The 12,468-nt window shown below is 41.9% G+C and overlaps 2 protein-coding genes across 5 annotated transcripts in view; both read right to left on the bottom strand.

Annotated features, from left to right (window-relative positions):
* Window positions 1–198: 198 nt before the first annotated feature.
* Window positions 199–1,355, bottom strand: gpr88 (G protein-coupled receptor 88). The gene is given in 3 exon segments (XM_039000506.1): window positions 199–426; window positions 429–630; window positions 633–1,355. Coding segments are annotated over 3 exon segments (1,056 nt in total). The 3' UTR covers window positions 199–295.
* A 6,286-nt stretch (window positions 1,356–7,641) lies between these two features.
* cdc14ab (cell division cycle 14Ab) overlaps window positions 7,642–12,468 on the bottom strand; it is an 80,215-nt gene continuing 75,388 nt past the window's right edge. For all 4 annotated transcript variants that reach the window (XM_039000898.1, XM_039000902.1, XM_039000900.1 and 1 more), the window contains one exon: window positions 7,642–9,959. In XM_039000898.1, the coding sequence (XP_038856826.1) occupies window positions 9,930–9,959 (30 nt within the window). In that variant the 3' untranslated portion in view covers window positions 7,642–9,929. The remainder of the gene's footprint in view (window positions 9,960–12,468) is intronic.

Raw genomic sequence — 12,468 nt, 5'->3', positions numbered from 1 at the left:
AACACTATTACAACCATGGTCCATAAAACAGTATATTGAAAAATACATGAAACTAGACAAACTAGTGTTATACACAATGTTTTTACAAATAATTGACTAATTTGTTGAGTGTGCTTCCAGTTGACAGTGTATTCCATAATGGACCTACAGAATAACGCTGTAACAGCATCACTAACATTTTCCAATTGAGAGCAACATTATAGTGTAATTTTCGATTGTTGTCAGGTAGGCTTTCTAAAACATTGTAGCAGCTGTATCCTTACAATAACCAATGTCATAGCAGTTCAGATTATGTTCAATTCATCTCGGCCAAAAATTCCCTTCGACTATTTTGTCTTGGGAGAAGGTCAGATATTGTATTCATCGTAATGGGCTCAACCCCAACTGCAAACCCTCTCCAAAATTCTCCCATGAGCACGGATCTTTTCTAAATTCCTCGTTCTTCCAAGTGTAGAAAAATGGGTTTGTAACAAAGATAGTGCAGAAAATCATCCATGAACATTTCTTAAGTGCCAATGAAACCGTGGTAAAAAGTGCTGGTAATAACACCCAGAAAGGTCTGTAGTGTAGTGTGTAGTGTAGTGTGTAGTGTAGTGTAGTGTAGTGTGTAGTGTAGTGTGTAGTGTAGTGTAGTGTGTAGTGTAGTGAGGGAGCGAATAGGGAAGGTTATTCACGATAGGAACATGTAATATGCTGAGCCTCTTCACACTGATCTGCACCCTTCGAAATATTTTCAAATAGCAATACAAAACAACCATTGTCTGACCAACAATAGTCAACACCAGGGTACCCGCTTCAAATGGGTCAGAGAGAATGGGCGTCCCTCCTTTGAGCAATGATGCTGCGGAAGCAGGGAGACATGAGCATCCTTCCTGTGGGTACCGCGAAGACGTGATCCAGGGTAGAAGAAATCCCAGCGCCGAAAGCCACGACGGAATTAGCATCCATTCTGTGTATCTTTTTTGGTAGATGGACAGATACGTGTTGATTACCAAATCACCAGCGACGTATCGGTTGACGGCTATGAGGGAATGGGAGAGAAGAGAGACAGTGATGCCGAGGAATAGGAGCGCATATTTGAAGGCTTGGTACACAGCCGGAAAAGAACTGCCAGAGGAAATCTCCACTGCCTCGTGCGGCATCCAAAACGCGCACACCAACAGGTCGGCTATACAGCCGTTCACAATGAACGCATTGCTAGCCGTCCGAAGTTTCTTAAATGTCACGACCAGGTAGACAACCAAAAGGTTTAAAATTGTCCCAAACAAGCACACGAGAGAATAGACTGCCACAAGGCTGATGTTGGCATTGTGTCCCACATCGCAGTCTATCAGTTGCGACGATTCGTTTGGCATGTTTGAAGAATAAAAACGGTTTTTAATACGAAAAAACGGTAAGGAGTCCTTATGCAATATTGTTTGTGCCAATCTCCTATTCAGTGGATATGTTCCCCATGTTAATGCGGCAGTGATACAGTTGCATGGGGGGTAACAGACTATGCGCGCAGCGCGCCTGTGGTGATGCTACAGAGTGCAGACACTAGCTCAACAAAGACCTATAGGAAGAAGAATGGAACAGCACGCAGGTTCATGTTAACACTTAGCCTACACATCTAGCCTATTGCACCCAGTGTCTTCATTAATATTGAATGATTTCCAGGTACTGAAATAACTAGAAGCTCAAATAGGCAGGGACGGATTAATGCAGGCAGGGTAAACAGGGGAAGGACCCTGGGCCCAGGCGCATAGAGGGTCCAATAGGCAAAAAATAAAACTGTTAAAAAGGAAATATATACAGTATATATTATATATATACAGTTGAAGATGGAAGTTTACATACACCTTAGCTGAATACATTTAAACTCAGTTTTTCACAATTTAGTCCTAGTAAAAATTCCATCTTAGGTCAATTAGATCACCAATTTATTTTAAGAATGTCAAATGTCAGAATAATAGTAGAGAGAATGATTTATTTCGGCTTTAATTTCTTTCATCACATTCCCAGTGGGTCAGAAGATTACATACACTCAATTAGTATTTGGTAGCATTGCCTTTAAATTGTTTAACTTGGGTCAAACATTTCGGGTAGCATTCCACAAGCTTCCCACAATAGGTTGAGTGAATTTTGGCCCATTCCTCCTGACAGACCTGGTGTAACTGAGTCAGGTTTGTAGGCCTTCTTGCTCGCACACGCTTTTTCAGTTCTGCCCACAAATTTTATATAGGCTTGAGGTTGGGGCTTTGTGATTGCCACTCCAATACCTTGACTTTGTTGCCCTTAAGCCATTTTGCCACAACTTTGGAAGTATGCCTGGGGTCATTGTCCATTTGGAAGACCCATTTGCAACCAAGCTTTCACTTCCTGACTGATGTCTTGAGATGTTGCTTCAATATATCCACATCATTTTCCTACCTCATGATGCCATCCATTTTGTGAAGTGCACCAGTCCCTCTTGCAGCAAAGCACCTCCACAACATGATGCTGCCACCCCCGTGCTTCACGGTTGGGATGGTGTTCTTCGGCTTGCAAGCCTCCCCCTTTTTCCTCCAAACATAATGATGGTCATTATGGCCAAACACTTCTATTTTTGCTTCATCAGACCAGAGGACATCACTCCCAAAAGTACAATCTTTGTCCCCATGTGCAGTTGCAAACCGTAGTCTGGCTTTTTTATGGCTGTTTTGGAGCAGTGGCATCTTCATTGCTGAGCGGCCTATCAGGTTATGTCGATATAGGACTCGTTTTACTGTGGATATAGATACTTTGTACCTGTTTCCTCCAGCATCTTCACAAGGTCCTTTGCTGCTGTTCTGGGATTGATTTGTACTTTTCGCACCAAAGTACGTTCATCTCTAGGAGACAGAAGGCGTCTCCTTGTTGAGCGGAATTATTTTAATTTATTTTATCTTTATTAAACTAGGCAAGTCAGTTAAGAACAAATTCTTATTTTCAAATAGGGCCTTGGTTAACTTCCTTGTTAAGGGGCAGAATGACATATTTTTGCCTTGTCAGCTCGGGGATTCGATCTTGCAACCTTTCGATTACAGGTCCAACGCTGCCGCCCCAATAGTATCACGGCTGCGTGGTCCCATGGTGTTTATACATGCTGTGGCAGACCAGGAGGTTGGGTCAAGACGTTTACACAGATCAGACACAGACAAGAGTATGATTAGGGTGTTTTTTAAATAATAAATCAAAAGAAAAGAATAGGTCTCCCCCATGAGACCCTCTCCGGGATACCGTCTTCTGGGCTCCGGGTCTTGCCGGGCACACAAACCCACACGTCTTAGCTCGGGCACCGTCTCCAACTACACGGAAGTCACCTTACTTCCCCCAGTCCTCTCCTGTGTGCTGCCCTTCTGGCAGCTTTATGGGATTTGTACAGTTGGTGAGCAATCAGCCCTTGATTACTCACAAACGCCACAATCAGCCCCAATTAGTCCTGGGCGGAGAGCCCGTCGAGACCTGGCACGTCCAGCAGATGGAGCCATCGCCTTGTGATGTATACTCCGTCTGTCACCAGGCCTCGACGAGTCTCCCCCTGGTGGCTGACCTGCTGTACGCCACAATGCGTACTATTGTTTGTGTTGATGAACTGGTAACTTCAGGCGTTTGGAAATTGCTCCCAAGGATGAACCAGACTTGTTGTGGTCTACAATTTTTTTTCTGAGGTCTTGGCTGATTTCTTTTGATTTTCCCATGATGTCAAGCAAAGGCACTTTGAAGGTAGGCCTTGAAAAACATCCACAGATACACCTCCAATTGACTCAAATGTTGTCAATTAGCCTATCAGAAGCTTCTAAACCCATGACATAATTTTCTGGAATTTTCCAAGCTGTTTAAAGGCACAGTCAACTTAGTGTATGTTGACTTCTGACCCACTGGAATTGTGATACAGTGAATTATAAGTGAAATAATCTGTCTGTAAACAATTGTTGGAAAAATTACTTGTGTCATGCACAAAGTAGATGTCCTAACCGACTTGCCAAAACTCTAGTTTGTTAACAAGAAATTTGTGGAGTGGTTGAAAAACGAGTTTTAATGACTCCAACCTAAGTGTATGGAAACTTCCGACTTCAACTGTATGTGTTCATATTTTTTTCATGCAACTGCCAACCACAGGATGACTCAGGAGCCCGCTCTGAATGAGTGTAGACAGCCTTCTACTGCTCTGCTATTCATCAGATGGGGGAGGAGAGGAGGTAGGGGGCCCATGTGGGTAACTGGGTGGCCCCGTCTTGGTTGGGTAACTGATTCAGGGCTGGCCCTAGCCTTTTGGGGGCAAGATATGGCTGGGGGGAGCTCCCCACCTCGCAGGCAAAACACAAAACACGGCAGAGAGAAAGTTAATTTCCGCAATTCTACACATTATGCTATGAGGCCTATAGAAGATTTTGCCATTTTAAAAGCAAGTTTTCTGCATTTCTACACATTTTGCCATGGTGCAGAGTAATTTTTGCAGTTTTAAAGCTAATTACCTGCAATTCTACACATTTTGCCATGACTTCTGCCATGTTAATGATATCTGAGTGAGAGTGACTAACAAAATCAATAGGGGCCCCCTGGAGGTCAGGGCACCCTGGAGGTCAGGGGCCCCTGGTCACATAAAACTTGTTAGCTGACATGGCTAATTGAGTGACTGTCAGTGACTGATATAACAAGATTAAACTGCGGATGCACATTACAAATTGCACCTACCATATCCTACTATTCTAACTCAGTAAATTGACTACAAAAAAACCCCCCAGGGCCTATGATTTGTTAATCCGGCCCTGCAAATAGGTCTAGTCTACCCTGGCTAGGCCTACATAATATCATCTAAAGTAATATAGCATAGGCTATTCTAATAATTGAATAAGGAACATCCATAAAGTGATTATATGGCAGGCAAGTGTCATAAACCAATGCATCCCCAGAGAACGGCGGATGGCCTGATATTTAATATTAAATTAGATGAGTCGGGGCTGCCTTTTGAAAATCTATGGTATCAGCCAAGCTAAAAAACAGTTTGTTAAAAAAGTATATATTCCAGGACTTCCCTCGTGGCGGCGCGGTCTAAGGCATCACTACAGACCCGGGTTCGATCCCGTGCTGTGTCACAACCGGCCGAGTCCTACACCACCTTTTGCAGTTTTGATGGATCATCATTGACGGGTTTATATAATTGCCAAAACCCACACCAGTCAATGGCATTCCTCTCATTTCCAAACATGACTGCAGCATTTCAATAGCTAACAAGACATTCACATGAAAAATAATCAACTTTGGAACAAGCTGAAGGAAAGATAAGGCCTCATGCATCTGAATCAGTTTCAAATTATTCAACAGCGGGTGTCTAACCATAGATTATACAGGACACTGCACTTTCATACACTATAAAACACTAACAATCACATGTACTAATTTAAAAATAATGTAGAGTACATTATAGGTTACACTTTATGTAATCTCCAACGGTTGATTTAGAGCAAATCATGTAATTTAAAGCAATGTTTTCTAAAAAATATATAATTCTGTATCTCTTCACTGCAAAGAAATCTGGACTTCAGCTCCAAACATCCAACGGTCCTATTATGTGTACGTCATTTACAAAAACGGGAGTTTCACTTACACAGGAAGAAATAAATCCAATGCTTCCTTATCTTGAAAGTAGTAAACTCAGCAAAAAAAGAAACGTCCCTTTTTCAGGACCCTGTCTTTCAAAGATAATTCGTAAAAATCCAAATAACTTCACAGATCTTCATTGTAAAGGGTTTAAACACTGTTTTCCATGCTTGTTCAATGAACCATAAACAATAAATGAACATGCACCTGTGGAACGGTCATTAAGACACTAACAGCTTACAGACGGTAGGCAATTAAGGTCACAGTTATGAAAACTTAGGACACTAAAGAGACCTTTCTACTGACTCTGAAAAACACCAAAAGAAAGATGCCCAGGGTCCCTGCTCATCTGCATGAACGTGCCTTAGGCATAGAGCAAGGAGGCATGAGGACTGCAGATGTGGCCAGGGCAATAAATTGCAATGTCCATACTGTGAGACGCCTAAGACAGCGCTACAGGGAGACAGGGCGGACAGCTGATCGTCCTCGCAGTGGCAGACCACGTGTAACAAGACCTGCACAGGATCAGTACATCCGAACATCACACCTGCGGGACAGGTACAGGATGGCAACAACTGCCCGAGTTACACCAGGAACGCACAATCCCTCCATCAGTGATCAGACTGTCCGCAATAGGCTGAGAGAGGCTGGACTGAGGGCTTGTAGGCATGTTGTAAGGCAGTTCCTCACCAGACATCACCGGCAACAACGTCGCCTATGGGCACAAACCCATCGTCACTGGATCAGACAGGACTGGCAAAAAGTGCTCTTCACTGGCAAGTTGCGGTTTTGTCTCACCAGGGGTGATGGTCGGATTCGCGTTTATCATCGAAGGACACTGAGGCCTGTACTCTAGAGCGGGATCGATTTGGAGGTGGAGGGTCCGTCATGGTCTGGGGCGGTGTGTCACAGCATCATCGGATTGAGCTTGTCATTGCTGGCAATCTCAACGCTGTGCATTACAGGGAAGACATGCTTCTCCCTCATGTGGTACCCTTCCTGCAGGCTCATCCTGACATGACCCTCCAGCATGACAATGCCACCAGCCATACTGCTTGTTCTGTGCATGATTTCCTGCCAGACAGGAATATCAGTGTTCTGCCATGGCCAGCGAAGAGCCCAGATCTCAATCCCATTGAGAACGTCTGGGACCTGTTGGATCGGAGGGTGAGGGCTAGGGCCATTCCCCCCAGAAATGTCCGGGAACTTGCAGGTGCCTTGGTGGAAGAGTGGGGTAACATCTCACAGCAAGAACTGGCAAATATGGTGCAGTCCATGAGATGCACTGCAGTACTTAATGCAGCTGGTGGCCACACCAGATACTGACTGTTACTTTTGATTTTGACCCCCACCTTTGTTCAGGGACACATTAATCCATTTCTGTTAGTCACATCTGTGGAACTTGTTCAGTTTATGTCTCAATTGTTGAATCTTATGTTCATACAAATATTTACACATTAAGTTTGTTGAAAATAAATGCAGTTGACAGTGAGAGGACATTTCTTTTTTTGCTGAGTTTATTTATGCACCAGAGACAAATTTACCCTTTCGGTTTTGGTTGACTATGCAGTATGGCAAACAGTTACTATTTTATTTTAAAGAATTATTTCAAGTGCATCTTTGTGGAGTATTATACAAAGGTTTTTGGTAATCGACGCTCATGATAACGATTGTCTGTGGCTGTTTAAAATCTCTTTCAAGTTAAGAAATGTAGGTTAACTACCCAGCTTAGCAGAGTTGATGCAGAGCCTTTATTGCAATAGAAGGCTCTGAGTTGATGTGCCTTAGTTGTTGTACTTGGAAATAATTATGCTATTTATAAAGAGATGCTATGTTCAGTTAGCATTTTAAAATAAAGCATTTAACCTTTTTGACAGCTGAAAGGACAGAACAGCTGTCACACCAAGACAACCAGAATCAGTCAGAGCTTGTGTTCCTTCCTTTGCTATAATAACATTTTTAATTCTTATCTGTCAAGATGGCAAGAGTTCTAAAGAGACAGTAGGAGCAAGAAAAAATCATTTACAGAGGCAAGAATCTTGAAAAGTATTTTTTTAATTGTGTTACTTCCTTCAGCAACTTCTGTTCCCTGTAAAATATACACATGTAGTACAGTAGACATTTTACTATGCTTACTGTATGAAAATGAAAAGCAAAAATACTAATCTACAGTTATATATTTTCTTTACATACTGCTTGAAAAAATATATGCAAGTACGAATTTTACAGCTATAAATTGTACATTTCAAGGAGGTAGTATACCTGCATTATTAAGATTCTCCCATCTCGAAACAAATAAACACATTTCACTGCCAGGACAGAGCTCGAATAGAATACATTTTTAAAAATCCTTGCAGCCATGAACAGACATTTCGGTACACATTTATTTAAATCAACTTTGAAATTCAACAATAGTTTAAAAAGTAAAAAGCATACAAATATATGGACTCTTATAAGGTCCAACAGAAAATGGACGAGTTAGTCGAGCCACAGTAGGTCATATTCATTGGTAAAAAACAAGCTTTGATAATGACTGCTGCATTGTACACACAATGACATCCAGCATGGGATTTTAAAGACGGTATTTTGGGGGACAGTTGTGCTTTTCAAAAAAAAAAATCTCCTTCTACAGTCTGAAAGAATCGTAATACGCAGGAAAGGTTTCTGCGTTGTTTTTACATTCTCGACACAAACACAAAAACTGGGAAATATTTCAGTAATAGCGACGAACATCTGTTACCATTGTGCCTTGACGATAACACAACTAACATAACTGGTTCTACAGTAGGTATGTGTTAAAAATAGGCTGCCACAAATCAAGTTCCATAATCCACAGCGTGTCGAATAACACTGAAAATGTGCTCCTTTTCCTTTCAAAGAGCATTATTACAGTGGGATCTTGTGTCTGTGGAGGGGATTGCTAAACTGCCTGGTGTATGGTATACTGCAGGGACTGAGGCTTATGTTGTGGGTGGTGTTGGTCCAACAACACAATACTACATTTTCTCTACTAATGACCACTGTTCATCATGCTCAACATACCTAGTCTGGTTATTGGTATGGTCAAATCATTGACCTGTGAGGGTTTATGAAGTCAGCTACATCCTTTTTGGTGGTAATATTCTGTATTTATCCTTTACTTGACCATGTGAGTCCCATTGAGATGCAAATCTTTTTTCAATGGAGTGATGTAGGCTTGTGACAGAGGAGAACATTAAGCATTAATTAGTTCCAATTGGGGGTTACCAAATCCCAGCAGTTCATTGAATCAATTGAATCAATAAAAATAAAAAACGATTTAAAATAGTGAAGAGACAACACTCATCTCTTCCCTATACGTCATTCTCTTCTCTCTAGAGACGACGTCACCCTTTCATTCCATGGGCAGAGGACTGCACACACATGGTTTCTAGACACACTCACTATGCAGTCTCCTTCATTCACACACGCTCACATAGGTACGTACAGGTTTTCATACAGTCTATGGTACATACATTAGCGTGCACGCACACACGGTCTACATTCTCACACACAAAACAGAATCATAAATGCAAGAGCACGTCACCCTGAGCCTGGTCCTGTGCTGCCAATACGTTGCTGATAAGGAACCTCTCCATAAACCCCTCGCATATTTGGATGTTGTTAGTGAAGTAGTAACACTCAGACAAAAATAGAATTGAGATAAACCAAAACATGTTTGTTAACCCACTTGTAAATATAAACATATTTCTTTATCCAGGCAACAAAATTGTCATGTTTCATGTATAAAATCCTCTCGTCTAAAAAATATCCTATTTTTTCAGTACATGTCATGTGTTGTGTACACAGTAATTTTGTATAGCACATGTACACATAAATAAAAACGGAAATCTGTAATGCAGGGAAGCAGAGAGCCTCCAGTCTACTGTATATGGCCATATCTCAGCTTTAAAGAGACAGAGCACTCACATAGTTACAGCCTGGCCAAGCCTAACTACAGCCGGGTAATCTCCCTTTGTTAGCATTATACAAACAGCGACTTCAGTTAAGGTGGATCGAGGCCGTCTGATGCTGACAGAAGAAGCTCAAAACTCAAAGTTCCATAAGCCCTTGTGAGTTTGTGGCTGTCTATGTGCCTGCCCCCAAAGATCACAGCCGTCCAGATGCCAAGAGAGAAGAATAAATGTCATACATCATATAGCGCCTCCTGGTTTATTCATTTCCCTTTTCAGTATGTGGGAGAAAGCAGGGAAGAAGGGGGAGATGGAGAGGGGTGGGAGACTCCATTGCGCCCAGTTCAGTTGTCACGGTGGCTGTCCGGTCTTGGTCAACGCAGAACCGCAGCTTTAGTATTGAACATATTCAGATTGAAGGGACTGCAAGAGGTGGAGAGGGGAGACAGAGATACAATATGACATTGAGTATAATGAACGTGAATCACAGGGCATCATAACACAACCTATGGCTCGATGGCAAATGTAAAAGCAAATTGCTGCATGTAATTGTTTTCAAAGTGTTGACGGCAGACAAAGAACATGCAGGGAGAAGGTTGTTATATAACAAGCCTGCATGAAATATTATATTCTAACAGGGTACAATAGAACTGTTGGTTGCAAAGGTCCAGAAAAGCCATTCAAATAGACAATCCTTAAAATGCCAAATGCATTTTCCTGAACTAATGAATACATTTATGGTGGACAAGACAGACTGTGTACCCTGTTAGAATATAATATTTCATGCAGGCTTGTTATATAACAACCTTCTCCCTGCATGTTCTTTGTCTGCCGTCAACACTTTGAAAACAATTACATGCAGCAATTTGCTTTTACATTTGCCATCGAGCCATAGGTTGTGTTATGATGCCCTGTGATTCACGTTCATTATACTCAATGTGTCTGTGTGTATGCAGCTAGAGAAGGAATTAGCAGGACTGACAAACAGATGGGGGTGGGAGGCATGTTGCAAGACGGGAGCGAACGAGAGAGAAGGAAAAGCTTATGTTATTCTGATGAAGCCACAACTCCACTGACTGGCAAAACAAAGAGACGAGAGGACAGCTGAGACATTCATAACAGATAGTCATCCAATATTCCCCATTGTCAACCGCTCCCTCTGCCATAACCACTCACTATCCGTCACATCACCGGTTACCTCCTATTCACACGGTTTGTGGGCCGGTGGCTGTTGTGTTGGTCTCTGAGCGCCGTACTCAGATTATTGTATGGTGTGCTTTATCCATCAAGTTTTTTTTTTTTTATCTGACACTGTGGTTGGATTAACAAGAATTTTAATCTTTAAAATGATGTCTAATACTTGTATGTTTGAGAAATGTGAATTATGAGATTTCTGTTGATTGAATTTGGCGCCCTGCAATTTCATTGGCTGTTGGAACGGGGTTCTCTCTTCGGCATATGATGGCCTACGACGTTGGGGGAGAGGGGGGGGGGTGATGGTGTGATGGGTCTTCCTTTGCATCTATCGAACACACGTGTGAATATCTTTCAGTTCTTATGTTTCAAGTGTTGTTAGATGGCTCAGATATTAGATCTCCTCAAGTTAAAGCGAAACCCAGAAACCAAAATGAATCACCCTGAAATCCAGCCAATCACTCAATGAAATGACCTCGCACATCAGCCAATGAGGCCACAGTGTCGAATAAACCATTGTTTACCCAGAATCCACCTGGTTAGTAGTTAATGCACATTTTCAGATGAGTGTTCATTCTGTTGATGAGCTTTATTATTTTTAATTGGTATGTGATGTTAGGATCCACTCAATAGAGGTGAATACAGTAAACAGCCTAGGAAGAACAGAGCCGCAAAATAACTCTCCACCAACACACATTTGAAGAGGCACCATCGTTCATAACACTAATTAGACTTCTGCCCAAATGTGCCAGTAAATGATTTTAACTGGAGACGGGTAGCTAGTGGGAAATGGCCGAATAGCCATGGTTAGTGTGTATGAAGTAGGCATTTAGACTAGAGGTCGACCGATTAAATCGGAATGGCCGATTAATTAGGGCCGATTTCAAGTTTCCCTAACAATCGGAAATCGGTATTTTTGGACACCGATTTGCCACTTATTTAACTAGGCAAGTCAGTTAAGAACACATTCTTATTTTCAATGGCGGCCTAGGAACGGTGGGTTAACTGCCTCGTTCAGGGGCAGAACGACAGATTTTTACCTTGTCAGCTCGGGGATTCAATCTTGCAACCTTACAGTTAACTAGTCCAACGCTCTAACCACCTGATTACATTGCACTCCACGAGGAGCCTGCCTGTTACGCGAATGCAGTAAGCCAAGGTAAGTTGCTAGCTAGCATTAAACTTATCTTACAAAAAACAATCAATCATAATCACTAGTTAACTACACATGGTTGATGATATTACTAGTTTATCTAGCGTGTCCTGCGTTGCATATAATCGATGCGGTGCGTATCGTTGCTCCAATGTGTACCTAACCATAAACATCAATGCCTTTCTTAAAATCAATACACAAGTATATATTTTTTAAACCTGCATATTTAGCTAAAAGAAATCCAAGTTAGCAGGCAATATTAACCAGGTGAAATTGTGTCACTTCTCTTGCGTTCATTGCACGCAGAGTCCGTGTATATGCAACAGTTTGGGCCGCCTAATTTGCCAGAATTTTACGTAATTATGACATAACATTGAAGGTTGTGCAATGTAACAGGAATATTTAGACTTATGGATGCCACCCGTTAGATAAAATACGGAACGGTTCCGTATTTCACTGAAAGAATAAACGTCTTGTTTTCGAGATGATAGTTTCCGGATTCTAACCAGATTAATGACCTAAGGCTCGTATTTCTGTGTGTTATTATGTTATAATTAAGTCTATGATTTGATAGAGCAGTCTGAC

The sequence above is a fragment of the Salvelinus namaycush genome, chromosome 9, assembly GCF_016432855.1.
Source record: "Salvelinus namaycush isolate Seneca chromosome 9, SaNama_1.0, whole genome shotgun sequence".
Lineage (NCBI taxonomy): Eukaryota > Metazoa > Chordata > Actinopteri > Salmoniformes > Salmonidae > Salvelinus > Salvelinus namaycush.
This window is presented reverse-complemented; position numbering and strand designations above follow the sequence as displayed.